We start from the raw sequence: 24,747 nt of genomic DNA, 5'->3' as shown, positions 1-24,747 counted from the left end.
GAGAGAAGCATCGCCATGGGAGTGGAGACTGTGCCTGAGAAAGCTTCATAAATGAAGGAAAATGCAGTGCCTGCATCACTAACAGTGTGTTTCAGAGGTGCTGTGATGGTCTCTGCCCTCGCACACATAAAAATACTGTCCAGCACCTGCCCAGTATTGCATGTTAGTCACCAAGGATTTCAAGCTACAATAAGCCACCTCAATGAAAGTCCTTGCCTTTGCACAATGTGGAACAGATACAGATTTTTTGTGAAAACAAAGGAGCTGAGCACTTCTCGGTATCAAGTTCCTTTTTTAAGGGGTACCTGCCCTTGAAAATCTCTTACTTCTCACATAAAAAGAAAATTCACCTAGGGAATTACAACCAAGAAATGCTGCACAGTTAAAACTAAATGCTATGCATATAAAGGTCCGCCTCTGCAAGGTGGTAGCTTCTTCAGTCCCTCGGTTTGCCTGAGACTCTGTGATGATGTCCTCAAGCTGAGCTTTGTTTAAGCCATTGCTCCCTGAGCCTGCTGCCAGCTGAAGTAATTGCTCCTTTTGTTTTGCAGTTTTAACCCTTTTGTTTAGTTACATGGCATGATGATGAGACTAACAAGTATTACCGAGACTAACTGACACTAATGTTACAGGATGTAAGACAAAAGAAATAAACTTACATATTTATTACTGAGATGTGAAGAGTTGCCGAGTTTTATTCTTCCCCTGAGATGAGTGCTCTCCTAATAAATAGAAAATATATTTGCATCAGTTAGACATACAAAGACAAAAAGAGAATGTGTCTTGCAGGAGCACATCACCGACTACCGCACAAACTAGCTAGTCTCCTTGTCAGATTTACTTAACCAGCAAAAACTGTCAACACAATAGATTTTTACTACTTTCTCTGTGTTTTGTAGATTATTTCCCCTATGATTTGCTCTCAAATGGTGGGTTACTACCACAAAGTATTTCCAAGGCAGTTCTCAAGGGGTTAGAAAAGGCATAAGACTAATTAATTTGTAACTATGATTAGAACATTAAATTATAAAAAGAAAAAGATACAACTATAAAATTAATTTTTGCCGATATCGCTGACAGCTGCTCAGTTCCTCCAAAGCAGGAAAAATGAGCATTTAACAACTTCAGTCAGGGATTACAGACAATTCTCACTCCTCCTTCCCTGGAGAAGCAGAGCTGCTGCCAGCAGTTATAGGCAGACAAATAAGCCTCCAGATGAGGACGTGTTTACAGTTGTCCTAGTTCCAAACGCATGTCCCAGGAACAGCAGTGGATTTCTTTGTGTCAGAGGTTCGTACATGGAGAACAACAGTGAAAGGCATCCCCAGCCTGGACAGAGCCCCATGTAAACAGGCATGAGGGTGGGAAAACCCAAATTCATCCAGGAAATTGCCTTCTGCCTCTCTGCCCGCCCATGGGAGGCAATTTAATGCCTGACACGTATGCAAGAGGCAAGAAAGCGAAGAGATGTATAGCATTCTAGTAAAAGTGAATATGTATTAAAAAGCTTGCATTTGATCTATAGCCTGGGGTTGAAAATTGTAATACAAATTAGGATTATAACAAATTCACTGATTAGGCATTTAAATAATTAGCAGTCAAATTATATAATTGCACTCCTGAAGAAAACAGAAAAGGTTCATCAATGGTTTTCAGATGGATCTTCTTGGCAGCAAAAAGGGCTCTACTTTAGTGCAGCCTTTCAGAGATGAGTAGAAAACTTGGTATCTGACAGGGTTCAATGAAAAACACTGAAAATTGTTCAACAATAATGTACTGGAATGCTGTTCGCTTCCCAAGTGTTCATTTCTGGATAAAATTATTTCAAAATCATTATAAGATGTTGCGAAGTTAGAGCTTCAGAAGTTCTGATGAAGTTGAATTTCAGTTAAAAAGGCCTTCAGCAACTACTTCACTAATTCATGGTATCATTTTTTAAAGAAAAGGAAAGCACAAGTTTCTGGTAGAAAAAAATTGAAACATTTCAACAAGATTTATACATTTTTGGTAGGTGAAAATATTTTGTTAGATAAAAATCTTGTTTTAAAAAGCTAAAATAAAGGGAACTGGTTCAAATATTGTGAACGATATTTTAATAGAGGAACGAGATTTTCAAGAACTCTCATTTCGTAACTTGTTTTTATTTATTTCTTCATTTATTGTTTCTTCCTTCTGCATGTTTTTACTCTCCTTGTTCAATATACAGAAACAGAAGATTCAACAGGGCGTGAAAGGGAGAAATTGGCAAGATTGTTTAAAAAAAAAGGCGTAGGAGAAATTCATTGAGAAACATATTACCATGGAGAAGATAATATTCAATAGCTGTAATAAATATCAATACTTGGTTATCGGTTCCACTCTCAGCTGGTTGCTCTGCCTATGCTAGAAATAAGGCAGACTTACATGGCAGACTAATACTTTGCACCGCAGGAAAATACCATGTCTAAGGAGAGGCTCCGGAGCCAGCATATCTCCCTGGGTGACTTCCCGTTGATGTCACCAGGCTTTGGATCAGGGCATGAAACGCGTGAGGCAGTGGTGGCTGCAGGAGGCAACCTGCTCGAGTGGCACCTGCCGACAGCAGTGCTCGGGACAGGAGCAGCCAGCTTGCCTTATTGCAGACCCTGAGGCTGCAGCGCACAGACACTTGCACGCCCTATCTAGATATGCCGGTGCTGTACACATAATCCCTGGAAACTCTGAACTGCCACAAAATATTGCTGGGGTCAATGTCCCCCTGTAATATCAGTGATTGTCCGATGAGGGTTCAATGCGGGCAGGGATGCTCTGCATTGCTTTGCCACTGTGCTCCCAAGAGAGTAGGAGCCTGCAAGGGTTCTGAAACAAACCCAAGTTATTGCTGCTCCATGGCTGCAAATGTGTCTGAAGAGATTTGCATTATAGGGTCTATAAACCTTAGTGCCAACTAACAATTCAGTGATGAAGAGAGAATTATTATATACTGGAGAAGAAATGGTCACACAGATGCTCTCTGTTCAAGAGTAACAAGGGTAACATGCGGTTTTAGACATGGGGCTGCATTAAGACTGCACAGAGAGGTGTCTAGAACAATTTTAGAGTCTAATGGTTCAGCTGTTTGATGTGCTAAATATCCAACTGCAACACAAGGAGCAAATTAAGAAGAACATTCAGGTTAGTCTCAAGTGGGAAGACATTTTTATTGACCTGAAAATAGCCTTAACTGACAGGAATAAATTCCAAGATTGCATAAAACCAAACTTGCCCCCAAACCATCACCCGCCAAAACCAATGGATTAGTCTTTGCTTTCCCACAATGGAAGCAAAAAACAAATACTTGTGTTTAGTATTTTGTTAGAATAGATGACATTTTAATCGACTGAAGAAACTACTTCACACCAAACTGTTTGCTGATGGAGAAAATACGCGGCGCAGTGGCAGTGCACAACCAGTCTAGATAGATTACCTGCATGCTTTGAAGACTGTCATGGAGTGAGAAAGGGTATAGTTATGCAAAACATACCAATAGGAGCAAAACTGTTGCACAATATCATCAGTGAAAAATTGACTTTTGTTGATTCTGGATTATGCATTTAGGGGACGATGACACACAAACTCTAGTGTTGTACACTAGGAGATGGAAGGGATCAAGAGAGACTTGAACCATCAGCGCCTCACAATGTACAGAAGTTGTAGAGCATCTTGCATAAAGGTATTGGTTGATGCAATTTGATAGGTACTATGGCAATAATTTTCTGATAATGAGTTGAAAACTCACTGCACATTTGTCTACTTTGATAAGCAAATGAGTGAACTGCACAAAGGGGGAGACGAAGGGAACTAGAAGAAAATATTTGGTGCAGTTAACAAAGCACTCTCAGCTGCACAGCCGCATGTCCAACGTGACCCCCTTTACCTGTGGTCCTGCCTTGTGACACCTCTCCTGATGGAGGAGGAGTCATGGGCTCAGACAGATTGGCAGAGGGCAGTGAGAAGCCAACTTCACATATATCACGCACTTCTACAAAAACTGAAAGAGATTATGCACAGTTTGAGAAACAGGCCTTAGGCAGAATATCTGGAAAATGAAATCAGATCAATACTGACATGGAAGTTTTAGCTGAGGAGCAAACCCTTCCATTAAACCTTTTATTCTCACTCTCATCTTCTAATGTCGCACCTGGTTGTTGATTTTTGTCTAAAATTGGATCGTAAACACAAAGACATAGGACCCTTGAAGTCTTTAAACTTTACTGTCATATAATACAGACAGAAATGTAGTTAAACTGTCAAACTTATTGAGACAGGAGGCTACGGATGCCACTGGGGATAAGACAAATTCGTGGAAGTAAAAGCTGCCCAGAACCATGAACCAAAGATGCAACCTCTGATTCAGGACATCTCCAAGCCACAGACTGCTGGAATGCTATGGCAGAGGACACATTACTGGACTCCTTCCCTGTTTGTTGTTCTTCCCTTTACATCTCGTGCTAGCCGCCCTCAGTGACAGGATTCGGGGCTACATAAATCCAGGATATGAGTAGGTACAGCTGGCTTAGATTACAGCTTCTTAGCTTCAATATTAAAAGAGAAGGTGCTCTAGCAACTACCATAATACAGCACTGGTGTATTAATTATTTCATACACATGGCCTCCCACGTGGCACCCCTCAAACACTTCTGCTGGAGCCTCAATCACTGATTCACCCAAGTAAATTAGCAGTGAAGGCACGGGGCCTGATCTAATATGCACTGCATACATCCTCCTCTAAAATGCTGCCGTACCTAAAAAGGATAAGGATAAGGAAGATGTAATAAGAAAAATTTTTTATTCATAACTCCTGATCCTTCAACATATTTAAGTGCATAGGAAGTAGACTGAGTACACATATACGAAGGGTTCTGCAAAGTTAAATGTTTAACCAGGAAAGTAATAGTGCTTCAGTGAAAACGCAGTGGTTTTCCTAATTAAAATTTCACTTGTGCAGTATTTGATTTGAGTTTTCACTCTCATAAATATATTTGTTTCCGATTGTTAATGTTGCGTCCTGATGCCAATATATGTGAATAAGTAATGGGCACATAATCAGCTCAAATTACAGATTGTATAGAATAAATTTTGAAACTCTGAAACAAACATTTCTTTGTAGAGCATGCCTTTGTAGAAGGCTGTTGTACTAATCTCACTGTAATTTCCTCCCCTCCTTCATTTGATTCAGAATCTGAATGTATTATTCAGAACACGCGTACACTGCAGAACATGATGATATAAAAGAGAGTTAACAGGTCATACCTCTAAGAATACAGAAAGTCTTTGACCTGGGAAAAGCCCTCTTTGACATTATTAGGAAAACTGGAGGAAAAAGGGTATAAAAAATAGTCTTTGACATAAAAAATAGGTCGTATTGCATCTCAGATTACACTGTCTGTAAGAGAAAATGAGTTGTACTGTTATTTCACTGTAATAACTGCTGCTGAGAAATTGCTCCTAAGTGGCAATGTGGTTTGGAGCAAAGAACTAAAGCAAGTGTTTCATAAAATAAGATTGCAGAAACCTGTTTTTTATAAAAGTATAAAACTACCTCTGCAGACACAAGAATCTAAATGTCTATTTATACCATGCTGAACTAAAAGAAAGAGGGGTGCATTACAGATGCTAGAGAACAGCACGAAGTGGGACCCAGTGCCTAGATGCACTGGCTGGGTTTGAGTGGGCCAGTGGGTCCAACACATGTGATGTGCTGCAGCTCTCCCCTGCCAGCACTTCACTCATGCCCCTGCAAGCTGCTCCTTGCCACCGTCAGCAGGACAGAAGGATCTGTACAATTCACTATGGCAGAGAGTGCACGTACAGAAGCGTTCAGGTGAAGGATAGGAAGGCAACTGCTGCTGAATGGCCAGCAAAAGGTGGGAGGTAGCTCCCTCAGCAGAGGAGCATCTCAGAAAGGTGCAGGCTAGTGGAAAGTTAGCAAACACTCCACAGAAGAAAACATCACCTGACCCTCAGCAGTCTCTAAGTGTAAGCAACTGCTTTAAAAACCCTTGCAAACATGCGCAGCTCACAGATTGAATTAGAAATATAGAAGGAAGATACACTATTTAATGTTTCTGTCTACAGTTCTGCCCAAGTTTCAGCTGCAAGTGTGTGCAGTCAAACCTTTGAGGTGCAAGTAAACACAAACAGAATCCAGCCATGAGCTGCAAAAAGCTGAGAAAGTTTATTCTTCAGTTTCTGTGATGAAAGAAAACAGAACTTCAGGCCATTATACAATACAAGGTTAAAAAAAAAATAGAGTATTTGAGAAGAAAAGGGAAACAGGTACTTGATCTATCTTTCTGTTGTGAGAGGATCCTTTTCTATGGAGCAGCTTCTATGTTTTCTACCTGCAGGGAAAAAAAAATGAGGCATTGAAAGTACAGCTCATAACAGGAAAAAGAAACAATCAATATCATACCCTCACATTAGCAGGAACACCTGCTCTTACTGCTTCTAAGCACGCAGCATGCCAGCAGGCTGCTCTTTGCTGACCTGCATTGCTTACCTTGCAACTGAGAGGAGGAGGGAAGGGAATTTTCAGTGACAGAGTGCCTCACCTAGAGACCTGGATTTTTCACCTGCTCCTAGAGGCATCCACCTGGATCCTAGACAAAACAGGAGAGACATGAAACTACCAATGCAGAGAAACCCCATGACCCGCTATGGAGCCATGTCCCCTGGCAGGGGTAAAGTTCCCTGGATTGGGCCCCTAATGAGGTAAACCCCAAAGATTTCTTACCTCCTTAAATGCCACAGTCCGTGCTCAGATGTGCTTAGCATAACAGAAACCGTGGAGGAATAATCCTCTGCCCCAGCTCCACATTTGTTCCACTGTACCATAGCCATACCTATGGTTTGATGTATGAGGCAGAACAATTAAACAGTCTCAGGAGATTCACAGAAAGTGGTGATGAAGGTATTGTCATTTCAGAAGATCACAGGATTTTCCAGGTCCAAACTCTAGCACCACAGTTGGCTGTCTCGTCAGGTGCTGAACTTCGTGTGTATTCCAGTGACAGAGGCAAGTTTTTGTGCTGAACGAGAACAAGGTTTTTTTCTTTGTTGTGGGATGATTTTGGTGCTCGATCACTATGTATAGTACTGACACCAGCCTTGGATGTTGAAAGCTAGGAATCCTCAAAGCCTTTACAGAGAAGGCTTCAGAAATTCAGGAAGTCCAGGAGAATGCTGCAGGCACAAACTAGGGTCATCTCAAAAGTGACTGTAATTCTGGGGTCCAATTAATCTATGCCATGAAATCCCACATATCTTCAAGGTAGGTAGCTCATGTTGTGCAAGGGGCACACCCAAGAAGTGTTATGAAAATCTAGAGGCAGGAGGCACATTCAGCTAAAGCAGTAGATAACAGCTCTAAGGTTGTTACTATTGTTAACCACAGCAGCTTTTGGAAGAGACGCGGAGCACACAGGGAATGCTGGTTCTTCTACATCCTAGGTTCATACTGTTTTGTACTGCAGCACCATGTGAAAGCACCTCTAGATATTGACTGATCCCTTTCTCCGATGTGATTACAATAAGTTAAATGTGTTTCACATGTGACAGGTCAGGTGTCTCCTCAAATATATGTTTGCCTGGTACATTTTCCCAACTTCATTTAGTAGCAACGCTTGAATTTTTGTTTGTGTCCAGAGTGGGTGTTTTGGGAAGCCCTAATGCAGACATGTACTATGGACCTTTCTCCAGCCACCTTTCATTCCTGGTGCCTCACCAAAATCTGAGACACATCAGCTTTGACACATTTAATATCCTTCCAGAAAATTCAATGCAGAACAGGCAATACCTCTACAAGCCGAGTAAGTCATATCCTGCCCTATCATCTCAAGAGAGCACACACAGTTTAGAAATCATGCCCTAATGAATCATCTTATGCTTAGGTACCAGGATTATACCTAACAACTCTGAAATATTGTGTCACTTGCACATTCATATGAGACTTTGTACTGAATATTGAACTGGTGTACTGCTACTATAAAGGCCCTTCATACATTTTAGCTGCTCTAGAATGGGGCCATATGGCAGGGGCCATAAAAAAAACCTGTCAAGTCATTACTCAGGTATCAATATTTCTATCACGCATCATTCAGCCTTACCCCAATTTGTATTCCTCAACCTTTTTGTTACTGAGGAATTTCCATCCCTCAACATTTTTCATGAGTCCTAAAAGGTGTTGCAGTTCACCGGCAAATGTGCATGAAAAATTCCAAGTGTTTAGTTTCGTCTGTCTGTTTTTTTTACTTTACATCAATTCTCCACCAGTTGTAGCTTAGAGCTCACAGCTATCAGCAACACCATCTTTCTAAGAAGAGTTTTAAAACATGGGGATATTAAAGCTCAGTGCTACCTAGTGTTCCTGATGATACCACTCCATTAAAAACCAATACTTCAGTCCAGGCTTAACTGAAAACTGTTCTTTTCCTGTATACTTTCATGTTAATTGTAGGTATTTGAAATAATATTCTTGATTAAATTTAATCCAGCTATGCTTCTGAAAAAGGAGTCTTTCTTTTTTCTTTCAATTTATAGTCAGAACCTAATTTTAGAAGGCCTAAAATAGGATCCTTCAGTAGTCAATGGACCTCCATAGGTCAGCTCATTCCAGTTCAAGATACATTTCGAAGGCAGGTGGGATAAATAGCCCTTTGGACACATATATCTCTTTCAGCCAACCATGTGCAGCCAGCTTAGTTTTTAGGTAGATAAAATAAGGCAAGATTAAACTCACCATAACCTTTGGTGAAGATATATCATGCACAACACTGACACAAGGTTTTTCTAGTTGCCTGCTTGAGCAGTTTGTAGGTCATATCCTTATTTGGTTTGTATATATGTTTTTTACATGTCTAGAAATCTTAATTTGAATACATGTCAAAGCAAAACTTTGTTGTATCTATGCTTAGGCAGCTCAGCAGCCTATTGATAGTGAAAGGATGATGCAGGTCTGTAAAGTTAAGGCTGGTCTTAAGAACTTTCCAGTTTTAGTCAAAACTTTTGTAGTTTTGTGGTATGTACAATCACAGGTGGCTACACCATACACTTTCTACATGGCTGGACAATGAATTCCCATTTTAAATGAGCTGGATTTTATGCATCTAAAAAGGAAAAAGAAGAACATGTGTAAAGAAGTTTTACGCAGTGCAATAGCTTTCATTAGTTGAAAGAGGGACCACGAGTCAGACATTCCTCAAGTTCCTATCCATACTGTAAGAAGCACTTGCTTTTATGCCTGAGCTTTTAATGAAGCAAGTAAGTCTTACTCAAATGGGCAGGCATCCTAACATATTCAAAAATACCCATAGGAGTGACAAATATTTCTCTGAGAAAACAGGCCCTGCTTTCAGACTGCTTTTAATTTAAGAAGTGTCTCTAAAAAACCTGGGGAAAAACAGTGCTTCCATTTCTGTGAAAGCATGTTTAATTTTGAAACATGTAAAGACATAAGAATTCAAAAGAAAATGGTAGCTAGTTTAAATATGAATTGTATTAATGAGAAGAGGGCAAGAATCTTGTCTTCTAAATGGTTATGACTCATACCTTCCAATTATAGCATGCATACATCATACTTCAGTAAAAAAGAATATCAAGCATCCTCTGGATGGAAGATATTTGGATACTTAGTGAACCAGTAGCTGATTATCAGGCACCAGGCTGTATCTTGTGTAAAAAAAAAAACCAACCAGGGTGCCTGAGTCTTTTCTCATTTACCTTGCCGTAAATCACAAATAACTGCTGCTGCCAATGAAGTGACTTTATTGTTGAAATTGGTGTGAGGGCAGAATCAACCAAAAAATGTCTACGAATTCCAGTTTCTGACTTCATTCAGCTCTCCAAAAATACTATGATTTTAAATGAAAACATACGCACAACTCCACACCCCTTAATATTAAGCCAAATATTAATTCCCAAAGACATATACTAAAAAAAAAAAAAAAAAAAAAAAAATTCCCAAATCACAAAGCTCTGAAGTTCAGTCACTTAAGTGCCAAAGCAGAGTCGCTTAAGTGCCAAAGCGTAGCTTGCATTTGCTCAGCAGCAGTGGGGTAGAATGATGCATCCTGCAATGGAGCAGGACCTTCTTCTCCCCCTCTAGCCTCCTACCATGCTGCTCTGTGTTGGCGAGGCTGCAGGGACCTTGCACAACTCTGGTTTCTCCAAGGGCTGCCAGAGCTGCCCTATGGGTCTTTCAGATTGCGCAAAAGCTTCTGGGAGTTGCAGAGAAGGCTGGAGAGTGCAAAATATGCCTCTCTGGCAAGCACAGGATAGTTCATATCAAGTGTTGTATTTCAGAGGACTTCCTGAGAATTTAGAGGAAAGGGGACAGCAGCTATCGGGCAACCTCTGAAACATCAGTAGGGGGAACAGATGGACAAAAACCTTAAAAAGGGGGGGTTATATGTAAAAAAGCATAAAGTAAGAGGCTGTTTTTCATGGAGGATGTCTGCAGATGAGGTGAGAGCAAAGGTGAGACCTACACAGCTGAGGAAGTGAATGGCAATGGAGAAGGGGGGAAGTTTCATCACAAGTAGCTCTTTCTTCTTTTTTTTTTTTTTTTGAATAGCTGTTCTGCCTGTCTTATTTTGTGCTATTCTGTTTCTTGCGGAGTCTGTAACTGCATCTGTCTCTTCATTTATGTCGATGAGATTTTACTTTGTTTTGTGCATGTTATCTATAACCTCTATTCCTTTAGGTTTTATTACCACATATTTTGTAAGAAACTGGATCGGTGAAACACAGAACAGCAGAATTTTGAATGCAAAGGGTGGCTGGGTACAGGACTGACTGGACACTACCAACACCAACTCCAGCAGAGCCCTATTTACAGATATTACTGACTCCCAAAGCTTTTGGCCCCTGGGATATTACCAGTCCTCAAACTTCCTTGCACAGCCAGGTCTAGCTGATAAATATCATGATCATGGTTACTCCTGAACATGCCTAGCTGTAGATCACTTGTCATCAATGATTTAAAAAAATTATTTTCCCTAAACCAGTCATATTTCTCCCTCCCAAATACTGATACCACACACAGTGCAGCTTCACTGCAGCTCTACAGGCTCCCAGTCTGGGCATTTGCACTGTAGAGGAATTGTTTGCAGTGACTTTGACCTGACAGGAGCTGAAGATGGTTTTGCTATTGGAAACGACATCCCAAAACCGCTCTTCTCGGGGCTTAGAGAGGGAGACAGACATACACACAGAGGAAACACTCACCAGTCTCAGGAGAAGTTGTCTTCACAGAAAGAAGTTTGACCCCTTCTTTATCTGACTGGGCCCTGTTGAAGTCAGAAAATATTTAAGCAGACATTCCATGCATGTTGGTCAGCCAAACTCTAAGATTATGATCTGGAGGAGGCAGCACCTGTGCCAGTTTACACTGTTGGGCTGGAAATGGGCTTTGCGTGGTGTCATGTGTAAGTCTTGGTAGTGGAAATCACCATATACCAATATCTCAGAAAACACCTTTCTCTTAAAATATGTAGTAAATCAAGTTGCATGACTCCAGCTTCAATATAGTGCTCCACAGAAGAAGTACATCAGGGGGGAAAAAAAAGGAGTAATCTTTTTTTTTTTCTGTCAATACAAGCCTTTTAGCCATGTTGAATTGCAAGAAGGACCACTTCAGATGTCCTGGGAGACAGGGCTAGCAAGTAAATCAGCAGCCCAAACATTGCTTTTGGTCATACAAAACATGGAAGTCACAAACAGACCAAATGGCCTCTAGTATTTATCTTCTAACAGATCTTTCTCAGTTTCACTCTCCTCAAACTCCTTATGCCAATACTATTTTAACTGAGCCTCTGCAAATAGACTAATGGAGAAAAGATGGGACAGAGGAACATGAAATAATGAGGGACATGAGAAAAAGAAAGAGAAAAATAATCCAGAATAAAAAACAGTAAAGAGAGAGAAAACATGAAGGGGGATGGGAAAGGATAGGGGAGACAAAAACAACAATGGGGCAAAAATTGTATAAAAGAGAAAAAACCCTGGGCCAATGGGCCCTGTGGCACAGCAAAAGCCATTTATTCATTTCAAAAGGATCCCCTGCAAAACAGTTGAGAGCCACCACATTTCTATCCATGCTGGAACAACTGCTTATCATGCTTACAGGTGTATAATAACAGGACTATTTCTCTCTGAGGCGGCAACCGCTTATTATGTTTAAACAGAGAAAGATCAAAGAAAATTTCATGCAGAGTCTGTTGCATTCACAAATGCCCATGATAGATCTGAAAGCAATGAAAAAACAGGATTCAACCTACTGTTCAGTGCCGTTCTCTTGTCTCTCTGGAAGAAGGAACAAAGTTAATATCATTTTGGCTGCTAGAACTCGCTTAAGTAAACATTTAGACATAGCTATTGCAGTTGCTAGCAGAAGGCTTAGGTGTGATTTTGCAGCATAGCGTTAAGTACATTAACACAATCAACCAGTTTGAATGGTAATTGTTACTTTTCTACTTCATCTTCCCAAAAGGTAACCGTGTTATCTATGAAAGTGAACTGACATTGCTCAAATCGACACTTCTGGAAACTAGGAAGAATGATATGTGACTTGCTCAAGAGCACAGCAGAAACACATTTTCCCCTGCAGCTCCCAAATCCCTGGGTAGCTGGCACAGAGGAGGCAAGCACGCAAAGGTTCTCGAGTACATAACAACTGAGCTAAAAGATACAGGGTGAGGGGAATGAAGGAACAAGCTGCCAGGCTGTACACTCTGTTGGGTTTAACCTGGCACAACATCTGAGAACAGAGCCTGTCATCCCTGTTGACAAGGAACAGTCTTCTCCCCAAATGTATCATATACCGAACATATTTTATTCTTATGTGTAAGTGTGGGCAGATGGATGGGGTCAGAGTGTTACATCGGAGACACAGAGCCAATCCCAACCCCATGGCACTGGGCACAGGGCTCTCCATTTGTGGGTGGACACTGGACGGGCCTGGGCAAATCCTACAGGAAGCGCCACAGATATCTGTCTACTCTAGCTTCCAAGTGAATTTGCTAGTAACATCCCTGCTGGCATTTGTGCATGGGGGAGGCTGGCGAGAAAATGTTCTTCACCTCATACCTTTATCTCTTGACTCTGAATATTCAGTCATTTCCTAAGCATGGATCACACCTTCCTCTCTTTATCTGGGTCTGGTTTTCCATGTCATTGGCTAAATTGGTTGCGACACACAGTTTGCCTTGGTCTACAGCTTCAAAACTCTGTTGTGATTTTATATTTCCAAGGCCTGGTGATTTCACAGTTGAAGCTCTGCACAGGTCTCCTAACTCATGCCAGCTCACAGGAAGAGAAAAAACACAGTCTGGACTCAGATCTGGGTTTTCACTTAATGGAGAATTATGTTTGCCTGTGGCCCTCTTGGGCAACTCTTTGAAACATTTGGCAAATGGAATTTAATGGAATTATACACCGTTATCTTAAGTATTTCATGGACAGCAGTGAAACAGATACTGGCTTTAGCTGCTCTGTCAAGATGGCTTTTTTCTGAAAATATATTTGCTCAGGGATTTTGTTCCCATGTACATTCTACTATAACTGGAAAATTTTGTTTATATATAACATATATATGTGTGTATGTATGTATATATCAGGTATTTCCTAAAAGCAAGCATTGATATTTCTTTGCCTGTATCTAGAACAGAGATAAAATAGTGATTTCGTTAAACAATATCTGTAAACTTAGTTTTCGCTGTCCTTTTCTACCTTATTGTGTTAGCAAAGCTGTTCGTTATCTCTCTGTAGCTGCAAAACCATGAACAAAAAGCTTTATGGTATTATGTATTCTCCCACAATCAGAGACGTTTTTGCTCCCTCTGTTCTTCCTACTGATTTTGAAAATGAAGTGTTACTTTCCTACTTCAGACAAAATACTTTGAAATACAAGAAGCTTTCCTATCAGACTACTGCAACTTCTGTGGTTAAGGTAGTCTAAAAAGACCCCAGAGATCTTTTAATAATAAATAGCACTTTGATCTTTTTCCCCCTACAGAGAAAGCAAACAAAATACCTGGAGTTTTCTTTTGGCACATTTTGTACAAAGCCACCAGCGAGAAGACAGACAGGGTAATGACTATCAAGGTGATGACAATTGGCAAGATAATGCCTGCAAAAAAGGGAGAATGTAATTTTGCCTGCTGGCCCTGGCTTGCACTGTCTCTGTGTACAGGCACTCACACACACAAAGGCGAGAGGCACCTCCAGCTCCGCTTCACCAAACATCACTAATTTCTCTGGAGTGGGGTAACATGCTGCTCCTGTCCTCTGACACCTACTGACCTGCAGGGTCACAATCTTTGTGCAAGGAGGATTTAGGCACCTCCCTTCCCCCACCCTTAATCCTTCTCTGATGCTTGCCCTGCCCTGTAGTGCTGGTTTTACCCATTTTTCTGTAGGAGAGTGAGGTTTTAACACCTACCCCACTGGGACCACCATAATCTTGATCAAAATATTCATGATTCACCCTCAGTGTTGATGGCCCCCAAAGGTTTTGTGAAACAGTCGTGTTTCAGGAATAAATTTTTGATACATGCAATTTATTTTTTCCTCTTTTTTGAAAACAAGACTCATCTGAAATTCAGCAACTGAAGTGATTATTTCTCTTTTAACATTGTACACCCAGAAAGATGCCAAGGAGTTACATAATTTAGTTACATTCCCCACAGCACTCACAACCAGGGATAGAAAATGCAAGATCTCCTTTTTAAATGAGGACATTTCTTTCCTTTTATTATTTCCCACCATCTGCCATTTCCTGACAGGTGTTTCCCAGCCAAGAAGTAAAAAGGAAAGAATTATGTAACAAAGAGAAGCTTTCCCGGGGAAATACAGAAGCCCAGCTTCTCCCCATTTATCTTTTTTTTCTGGCAGCCATCAGCCACATTCAAATTTAGCAGGCTCTCCCTTACCTGCTGGCCTAAGCCCTGTGTCAGGTGAGGCTGCGGCTGCGTTCCCACAGCATCAGTGATCGTGCCCGCCCGATATTTAGAAATAGCATCTTGGATGGCTTTCGATGCAATTAATATTTAATATTCATATAGATGTATGTGTACATCTATGGAACTAAAGGGAGAACCCGAAGACAAGTTTACAGTGGAAAAACATCAAATGTATTTGCTAAGCCAGTACTTTGGGTAGGAAATAGCAGATCTGCAGCAACACTCTTGCCCTAGAGATGCATAATATTAAAATAAAAGATTAAGTAACATACATCATGCAAATACCAAATGCTTGAAGAGTCTGCAGAAGACTCCCTCCTAGTCCTTCTCTCCCATGACAATATCAACAATGTATTCATATGATACATTCATAACACTACTTCATATAGGATGTAACCATAACAGTATAAGAACAACATTTTCATATGTTTCCTTGTGTCTTCTCTCACACGGGATGACTGTTCACATTTTTTTTCGGTTTTATCACTTTGAATCAGTCCTTGGGAATAATTGTGCTGCTCTCCAGTGAGAGTGGTGTCAACTTGTTAAACTCTGTTTCTCTTTGAGAGGAGTTTTATAACAGGAAGTTAAATTGGGTTTGCAATAGGGTCTACGTCTGGTAAGGCTAGAAATAAATCTGCCAGTTTCGTTTCTCTGCTACTCCAATCACTCATCAAAAGCCAAACTGATCAACTGAAAACTCAAAAGCTGGACAATAAAGTAGGAACACTCACTAGAATAATGGATATCATGCCCGGGCACTTTCTTGTTTCCAGAACTGCTTCCGTGACTGCCAAAACCTAGATTCGCAAAAGAAATATTGCCTTTCAGGTTAACACGCAATTTCCAGATCTCCCCAAAAAACTCCCCTAAAAAATTAACCTCCCAAAACAACTTTTGTATCCCCAGTTCTGGAGCCATTTAGTGCTCCAGTTACAGTTCTTCTCAATAATGCCTGGATAACTTGGCAGGCGGGATGGCCTAGAAGAAACACACACTTTGCACAGGTGCATTCTTCCCTAGGATCACTTGCTTGTCCACTGACAGGTTATGAGCTACAAACTTTTTCACTTTTAGGAAGTTAAGGTACTGTTGAACATTAGAAGAGAACTCGACAAGCAAATAAACAAGCAGAGGGTGAAAATTAGACCTGCCTCCTAAAGAAGAAAGATCAAAATATTTCACTGCTAATTAAAAAAATTGTTAATAGTAAATGAAGAAGTCCAAAGAGGTCCGCTATCAATAGCTAGAGATTTTCTCGAGAGTTAAGTGTTATAAAGGGATGCCTGTCCTCTCTCTGCCACATTTGGGGACAGCAATGACCATTGGGAGCCTCTGGGGCTTTTTTTAGGGCAGGGTTTAAAGGAATGCATTTCTACCTTCAGATGCTAATCTGAATTTGAGTCAGGTATCAACAACCCAAAATATTTATTACCTTGTTGCATATAGTCTGTGTAAAATCAATCACTGAACTTCCAGAGAGAGAGAAGAAAAAGCAAACATTGGTGCTTCCCTAGCTACATTATACAGCACACAGGATTGTATTCCATATTGGATGGAGGCTTGAGTAGATATGTGCTTACTGCCGCTGGAGAAGTGGACCAGCTGGACAAATGTAATGCAAGGCCGAGCATTTCCATTGCTCATTTAAACATCAGAAATGGGTCTCAGACAAAGGCACCTGGGTAAGGTGGTTTCTTAAGCAGGCGTCCTAGTATAGAGTATAGATCCATATATAATCAGTGAGAACATGGTAGCAGCCACTGAGGTTTTGTTGCAGGCTCTGATCTATTATTACTCAGGTACTCACTCATATTCCACACCTGTAGGGATGCACAGTTCCTCTTCCAAGGAACAGAAGAGGGCTCAAATTGATAGGTGGAAGCTGTGAAATTAACTGAGTCATTAAAACAAATTTCCAGGGCCATTTTGAGGGCTAGAATACAATTTTGTTCTGCTAAGTCTCTGAATGACATGTCCCTATTTTTACAGAAGATTTTGCATAGGCAGTACTTGTAATTCTAGTCTGCTGAATTAGAGTAACAAACAAGATTTGTTTGTCCCAAACATGTAGGACTCCCTCTTCCTTGCTGCACTGATTTTAAACTCAGGCCTAGTGTTGAGAAATGTTTTGCTAATTGTTTTTTCTCCACTATGCTCCTTTTGCCCCTATTCCTATTCTCACATCATACTAGTCTGTTCAGACATGCGAGAGTATGTTGTCTTCTGATGCAAGAGGACAAAGCAGAGAACAGCCAGAGTCCAGTTTCTCCACAGGTTTGCTGGATATGCCAGTGCACTGGATTTTCCAGGTAACTAGGAGCCATATGGTCCTACTTAAAAATTTATGTGGATTGACTGGTAATGCAAAGGGAAAGATTTGAGAGCGCTGTGTTTTCACTTTTTTTTTCTACTGTTGTGTAGCTGTGTGAATTTTGGGTGGATTATTTAGCTTCTCTGTTTCCTCCCCTCCCCATCCCCCCTTCCATTTGTCTGGCCAGAGACTGAAATCTCCTGGGGAAAAATGATCACTTACTATGTGCTTGTGTGGTGCCTAAACAATACAGTCACAGCTGAGATATTCTGATGTTATAGCATAGGAAACAACCATTGTATGAGACCCTTATCTCTGAAAAATCACTATGTTTCTTTAAAGCAGAAGTTCCCTCTCCTGTGGTGCCTCTTTGCTGAGGGGAGATAATGTTAGGATGGAAACTGTGAGCCATCATCAAGTGACTGAAATAATTCCTATGAATTCGTAATTCCATGTTATTGCTCTAGATTTCCCAGGGAAATACTGCTGCCCTTTTTGCTACCTTACCTGATATACTACATGATACACAGGGCAAGCAGGCAATTATCACAGCAATGAGTTCTCTCGATACTGACTGAAAATGTCAACAGAAACAAATTACACTGAAAATCGTGAATGTGTATCCCTGCATTTGTGCAGCATCTCCTCAGGAGAAAAACTGAGGATTCAAATCCACTGTTTCCTAGTTCTCTGTTAAATGACCAAGATATGAGTAATGCAGGAAAGAAAAGTCCGTAGGTTAGCATTTTAACTACTTCAGACCATCAGTAAGAAATGCAACAGCTAAAAAGACACATTACTGAATGAATAAAATAGATTAAGGAATTAAAACCTTTAACTCGGTTACCCATTTAATTCATTAAAGTTTCTCACAAGCCAGTCCATCCTGTCTACTTTCTCTGGATCTAGAAAGTGAATCTGGAAGATATTTCCAGATATGGAATAATCTGAGATCAGAATACAGTTAATTGGAGTAATACATCCATCATGGTAACAGGAGGGACAAGGTTTTGCTGGCAGCAGCATCAAGAACTGCAGTGACCAGTACAGAAGAGACTGTTTCCTGATAAGCCCAGAGAAAGGAAAATAGGACAATATAGGTTCATTAGCACAGGAAACTCTTGCTTTACTCTGGGACCTGCTGCAGCTAACCACAGGACAAGGAATGAGAACCACTGACAAGAACAAGCTGCTTGATAAATACTCTATATCAGTTTCCCATTGCATCACGCAATATATCAGTCCTGATTTTTTCTTTTTTTGTGCTCCCACCCTGTTTTCTTTTCAATATCTGCTAGTCCAACATGGCATTCAGTTGGAATCACAGCAAAGTTACCCATTGCTGCAAGTTGAGCATTACTCCTCTGCTCCTCTGTACTATACTTCAGATTCATTCCTCCCCTAGGGCCTCCTTGTTCCCTGAACATTTCCTTTGCTCAGGCTGACCCCCTCCCACCCCACACCAGCCTGTTTTGTCAGTGTTCAGAGGCAAACTCTTCTATAGCTCTTACTTGTTGATTCTGTTTGGGAGCTCACGTGAAGGCCTGCAACAAAACAGAAGGAACAGGTTTGTTAGTATCTGTTTTAGATGTCCAGAGGCTTCACATCATACAAACTGGCAGACTCCAGCAACGTGCTCAGTGAGCCCACAAGAAATGCTGCCCCAGAACTGACGTGCTGACACTATTCCCAAGCGTAGAATTCTAAGCTGTGAAAGTCTGCAGACATCCCTTATAGAAGGGAGCAGAATCCAAAGCCTAGCCTGTGCTAGGTTGTTATTCTGTTCAAGAGAAGAAAATCCTGAATTAATTCATAGATTCCTAAAAAATTCCTTCTGCCAAAACCAAATAAGTGCCTGGGAGGGAATAGCTAACATTTAACTGCCAAATAAGTGTTTTAATAAAATCAACTCAAATGCGTACTTGAGACATGTCTTCAAGTATCACAAAACTCTTTAAAAATTAATCTTCATTAATTATCTTGATGCTTTTGGCTAGCAGACTGCCGAGCAGCAGGAGTAAGAGGCGTTGGTAATGAGGAAGAAATGGACCTTGCAGAGCGCTGTGCACAATGCTAACTGGCCTGCTACTGTCAGCTTCCCCTGGCCACTTCACAACTTTCTGGTGCAGAACACAAATTTTTTGTTAGGTTTTTGTTAGTATGCTGCTGCTTTTGTGTGTCTAGACTGTAGCAGACTTGGAAACTAAGGTGGCTGTGAATACTTCACATTTGGAGGCTAGCCACAGACAACCATCGCTCTCACAGTGATTTTTATTACGTTGCATTAAATCTCTTCTGTGATCACTCTAAAGTCAAAGGGAGCCGGGCACCTAACTCGTCCGTGTCTTTGAGAATATCCACCTGTGTGAACAGGCAGCAAAACATTTATCTGTTCATACAAGACAGACTGTCTCTTGCCAGGGGCGAGTGACTGGCATTCTGCCCGCCTGGTGAGGCCTCTCACACTGGGTTGCTGGACCTATCACATGAAAAACAATATAAGCACTATATAAGGTACTATATCCTCAGCAGCCACTCATTATTTTTGAGGTATAAATTTCAGCATTTTGTCACCTTTCTCTAGGCTGGAGGGCACCATAAAAGCCCCCTTGTTGGGTCTCTTCAGGGTTCACTGCTGTCACAGCATCTATGGAGAATGTGGTGCATCTGACCCTGTCTCGAGAGTTTACAGGGAGGACGTGACACAGCAGCACGTCCTCTGTGTCCCAGCTATGCCAGGCTGGGAGACCACAGAGGGAGTGTCATGAAGGCAGCTGAAACTCCAGGCAGGCATTGAGCCTCTACCCTGAGCGCCTGGGGTTGCGGTGCTCCTCCTCCAACCGGGGTCCCCAGGGAGTACAAATCCACTCTTAGACCCTCGCTGCACTTTCTGTGCTGTGGACAAGTGCTTTACACAGAGACAGCACCTACCACCGGAGCTGTAACATGAGCGAAGTACATTATTCTGCCCCTTTGGATGTACTCTTTGAAAACAATAATGGCTTCTCTTGTTTTTCCTCCTCTCTACACTCAATTAAAAACATGGATCACTTGAGCTCCTGGGGTGCAAATAACCACTTTTGCTAATGATATATGTGATGGAGCTTTAACTGCATTTTAATCACAAACATGCATGAAAAGCACGTTCAGGTTGAAAAGCCAAGTACTTAAAAGACAGCAGTAAGAGCTCTTTTTGTACAAACTAAATATTAGCAGCGCTAAGTATTCTGAAGGTATACAGTTATCCTGCCCTGGCTTCCTGGGATCCAGAGGACACTTTTTTCCTAAGCTTTTTATCATCTCATCAATACATCTGCAAAAGGCAATGTCACCTTGCTCAGTCAGAGATGATCTCTGTGATGATTCATGAGGCAATGTTTATAGCATGTTTGGGCAACATTAACAACAAGAGCCAAGGAAAAGCTTTCGGGAAGTTAATAACTCGTCTGTCAAAGGAGGTTTGGAATGATACGCAGTACAGAACACAGCAGGACACATACCTGACCTAAGGAAATATTCAAATATGATATGATCGCTTGCTACCTGAATACTGCCTTTCCTTCAGCCTATAAGAAGTGGGATCCCATGGAAAAAATACCATGTGGTCACACAGCAATGGTTGAACAAGCAAACTGTAAAGCCCTGTGTGTGGGGGTTCTTGGAGAAAGGCAGAAGACTTTGTCAAGTCTTACAAATAGTCCACTTCTCTATGAAACTTCAAACCTTGTCTCCCAAGCCTGAGGAGAGTTGAGCTTTCCTAAGAAACACCCCAAGATTATAACCTAGTTATAAATTTTCCCTTAACTTCACTCTTGGTAACAAAACGAACCATCTTGTCTCAAATTAGAGCAAATAAATAAATAGAAAAAGCATGTCAAGCCTGAAATTGATATGCAAGTTTACCCCAGAGACTTAAGGTTTGTCAAAGCTGAATGCAGGTGACGTTAGGCTCTGTGAACAGGAAGGGTCAGGCAACCTGCAGTTCAGTACCCACTGGCACAAACAAAACCCATGCTGCTACCCCAGCCAGACCTCACCACTTCAATAAACCCAGACAGCAGAAATGATCCCAGGTAGGAAACATGACAGCAGCCCCTATCCTTGCTTCAAGGACTGTAGGAGCCTCCCGAGCCTCTGTTATTTTTTAAAAGAGCACGCATCTACCACAATAACACTACAAGCATCCTCCCCAAAGATATCTCACCCAGATTCTACTAGAGCATGAAAAATTAAATAGGAAAAATCTCATGCCCTTCTCTCTCTCCCCCCATCTCCAGTATGCAAGCAATGTGCCAGCTCACCCTCTGTTCAGCGATTGCTCAGCCCTGCCACACAAACAAAGCTGTGCTTATCAGAACAGTTCAGCAGGTGCTTTCAGTTTGCATTTTCTAAATAACCATCCAGTGCCCTTTTTGGTGATGGGGTCAGATACTGCTGTTCTACAGAAAGAGAAGGACAGAAGGAAAGGCAGCATCTTACTTGCTAACATAGTTACCACAGTTGTTCTAGCTGCTTATTCAGAGCTTACCGCATCCTTTGGGGCTGCGAGTTAGGGGGCAGATGCTCTGCATAAATAATCTGGGAAGATTTCCAAATTCATCATGAAAAGTGAGATGTGCAACACTGGCTGTGCTGAGTCCTTGTTGTGCAGTAAGGAGGACAAGGATAAAAAATTTGGCACATGACGATAGTTTGATTTGAAAATACCTGCCTGAGTCAGTTCAACGCTGGTTAGAAGCTTGACAGATGGAGAGAAAGACCAATAACTAACCTCTCCCCATTCTGTTCTCCAACGAACGCTACCTAAGCAGCCTGGATACCCTGCAGTTTGCTGCTTCTGTTTTTGGAGGGCAGCCACATGAAACTGTGTTCACTAGCAAAAAAAAAAAAAAAAAGTATAAATTTGGCTGATTACTCAGAGGGACTACCACAATTTAAATCAAAGCAAATTTAAGAACTTTAAAAACCCCTCCTTGCTCTGACCATGCTATAGATCTGTAATTGTGTTAACGGAAGCTTTGCTATATTTTCCATCTCCCAGGCACTTTGATTTTTGTGTCTCTTCATCTTTGTGAAGAAGCTGAATGTATGATGGGTAATTTTTACCTAATATCACTATCCAGAGTTCCTACACAGTTTGTGTACAGAAAGAGTCAAACCCTCCTTGTCTTACTCATAAGAATTTTTCTTAGGGAAATGCATCCTGTGAATCAAGTGAGTAGGATTTAAAATTGGAGGAGTGCAATAAAGATATCAATAGATGCAGCAGGTTGATTCATCTGACACTTTATTATAATAGATCATTTGATCTTACCACCCTGCTGGGTGAACTTAAGCTCATACTGCTTTATGGATTTTTTGTTGTTTAGGTTAGAGAATAAAAAGCTATAATACTTGCAGTTTCTCAGATGTAGACTCTGATTGATCCATTAAATCTCCAATTTTTCATTAATTAAATAAAAGGAGAAAATTAAATAATAGCAAGCAACCCTTTGCAGGGGTGGAGAATGAGTAGGAGGTATATTATACATGACAGCCAGAGTTAAAGAAGTGTATGTGTCAATGACATGCATGCAGGTGGCTCTCTGTGCTAAAAACCGTTCCTATTGCCTTCTCCAGCCTGGGTGAGCACTACGCGGCCCCTCCTCCGTGGCTGGTGGTTTCAGTCTTCTTTAATACATCAATACTGCTCTCTGATGTTTCTCCAAGTTCTTTCCTAGGCTCCCCCACTCATTTCAGTAGCTCTCCAGCTCTCTGTGGCACTCCTCCCACACCCTGATCTTTTGATATGGCTGATTGGAAATTTCTCTTCAAAATGTGCTTTTTTCTTTTTCTGCGGCAAGAGAGGCAATTTTCACCAAAATGGCATTTTTTAAAAAAATGGAAAATGGTCTCAAAACTAAATATATTCTTTTGCATTGAGGTTAGCCAGATGAATTATTTTGGTTGAGCATACCAAACAGAAATGTTCTGGTTTGGACCAATTTCACATTAATTTGTCTTCCCCTGAGCTCCCACGTAGAAGCTGTGGCTTGGGTGCCTTCAGCTTGCAAGCTCTGCTATTCCCTATGGCTGCAGCACCAGCTGCATTGCACATACCAGCCTCTGCTCTGGTGTACAAAAAGCGTCATCCAGCCCCTATATAAGCCCCTGAAAGTGACATTTCAAAAAGTTGGGAAGAAATAATCTAATTGTAGTGAGAGAATCAGCATGTCTTCTAGTCTCAGCCCAGAATGAAACAACTGCCTTCACACTTGCATTGCTTTAAAAGTTATTAGAGTGGAGCATATGGCTTCCCTTGGCCCTGAGCAATTGCATATAGAAGAAATCTGTTCAGAGGGAACAAAATCATTTTTTCTTAAAGTCTTTCACATATACAGAAGATAAGGGAGCAAGGGTGGTCTAAAGGTGCACCCATTTGGGATAGGCTGCCTAACTCAGAGTGAGTAATGGGATTTCCTACATATTTAAACTGCAAGAAAGAAGTGAGGAGCTGGTGCTGTGAAGAAGCAGGAAAGGTATAAACGTGAAAATCCTAGTGCGGGAGAAAGTGATTTTGAAACGGCAGTTTTATGGGAACTCAGAGTACTGGCTACGCCAAGCACCTAGACTGACTCCCCCTGGACAGACGGGCCCTTTCTTTGTCAGCCAGGAAATTATAGTCCTGGCATCTTGGGTAGTCCCCAAGCTCAAGGAGGTTTATTGGTTTCACAACAAAGTGAGTAAGGTGATGACTTTCACAAACAGACCTAAGGAAGGTTGTAAAACTTTCTCGGCAAATTTTGCATGGAAAATATAATTGTACAAACAATGTAATAGGCAATTCAATACATGTGATCCATAGCCAGATATGTATTACAATTTCATTTTAACCTGGAGAATTTACCTGTACAAGAGTATCTTTAACTAAAAACATTGTAATTTACTGCTTTATTGCAGTGTACCAATGGTAAGGTTTCCATACAATGCGTGTGTCAGCCAAAAGACACAAAACCTGTCAGGATAATCAAGTAACCACAGCTCACAATATATGCATTATGGGGCAGAGGCTTATAGAAATAATGCAAGGAATCCTCTCTAAATCAATGTCCTTGAATGAAAAATGAAAATATACCAACTTCCTTAAAATGCATATTATTATAATATCTTTTTACATGCTTCCAAGCATTTTGGTGTGTACTGAGCATATATTACTGCACTTTATATCCAATCCTCTTCTCTATGAGGAAAAATCACAGTACACATGCTTGCTTATCTCCCACAAACATAATTCAGAGGTTGTAAAAAGAGTCTTGTATTCCTTGGGGAATGTTAAACATCAATAATAATTGGGATATAGAAACAAAGTCAGTGTCCTTATTGGATTCACACACATGTAGGTGAAAGTAAGTAATGAGAGAAGTGAAGGCTCAAGAGACCTTAAGAAAACCTGAATAATTGGTTCTTCAAAACATA

The 24,747-nt window shown here is 41.0% G+C and overlaps 1 protein-coding gene across 1 annotated transcript in view; it reads right to left on the bottom strand.

Annotated features, from left to right (window-relative positions):
- Nucleotides 1–666: 666 nt before the first annotated feature.
- Nucleotides 667–24,747, bottom strand: part of EMCN (endomucin) — a 110,320-nt gene continuing 86,239 nt past the window's right edge. Inside the window, exons 6-12 of the mRNA XM_086464798.1 lie at nucleotides 18,804–18,836; nucleotides 15,713–15,778; nucleotides 14,051–14,146; nucleotides 12,297–12,321; nucleotides 11,245–11,306; nucleotides 3,896–4,009; nucleotides 667–722 (exon numbers count right to left, since the gene is read on the bottom strand). Of these exons, the coding sequence (XP_086320924.1) occupies nucleotides 667–722; nucleotides 3,896–4,009; nucleotides 11,245–11,306; nucleotides 12,297–12,321; nucleotides 14,051–14,146; nucleotides 15,713–15,778; nucleotides 18,804–18,836 (452 nt within the window). The remainder of the gene's footprint in view (nucleotides 723–3,895; nucleotides 4,010–11,244; nucleotides 11,307–12,296; nucleotides 12,322–14,050; nucleotides 14,147–15,712; nucleotides 15,779–18,803; nucleotides 18,837–24,747) is intronic.

The sequence above is a fragment of the Leptosomus discolor genome, chromosome 4 (assembly GCF_034619465.1).
Source record: "Leptosomus discolor isolate bLepDis1 chromosome 4, bLepDis1.hap2, whole genome shotgun sequence".
Lineage (NCBI taxonomy): Eukaryota > Metazoa > Chordata > Aves > Leptosomiformes > Leptosomidae > Leptosomus > Leptosomus discolor.
This window is presented reverse-complemented; position numbering and strand designations above follow the sequence as displayed.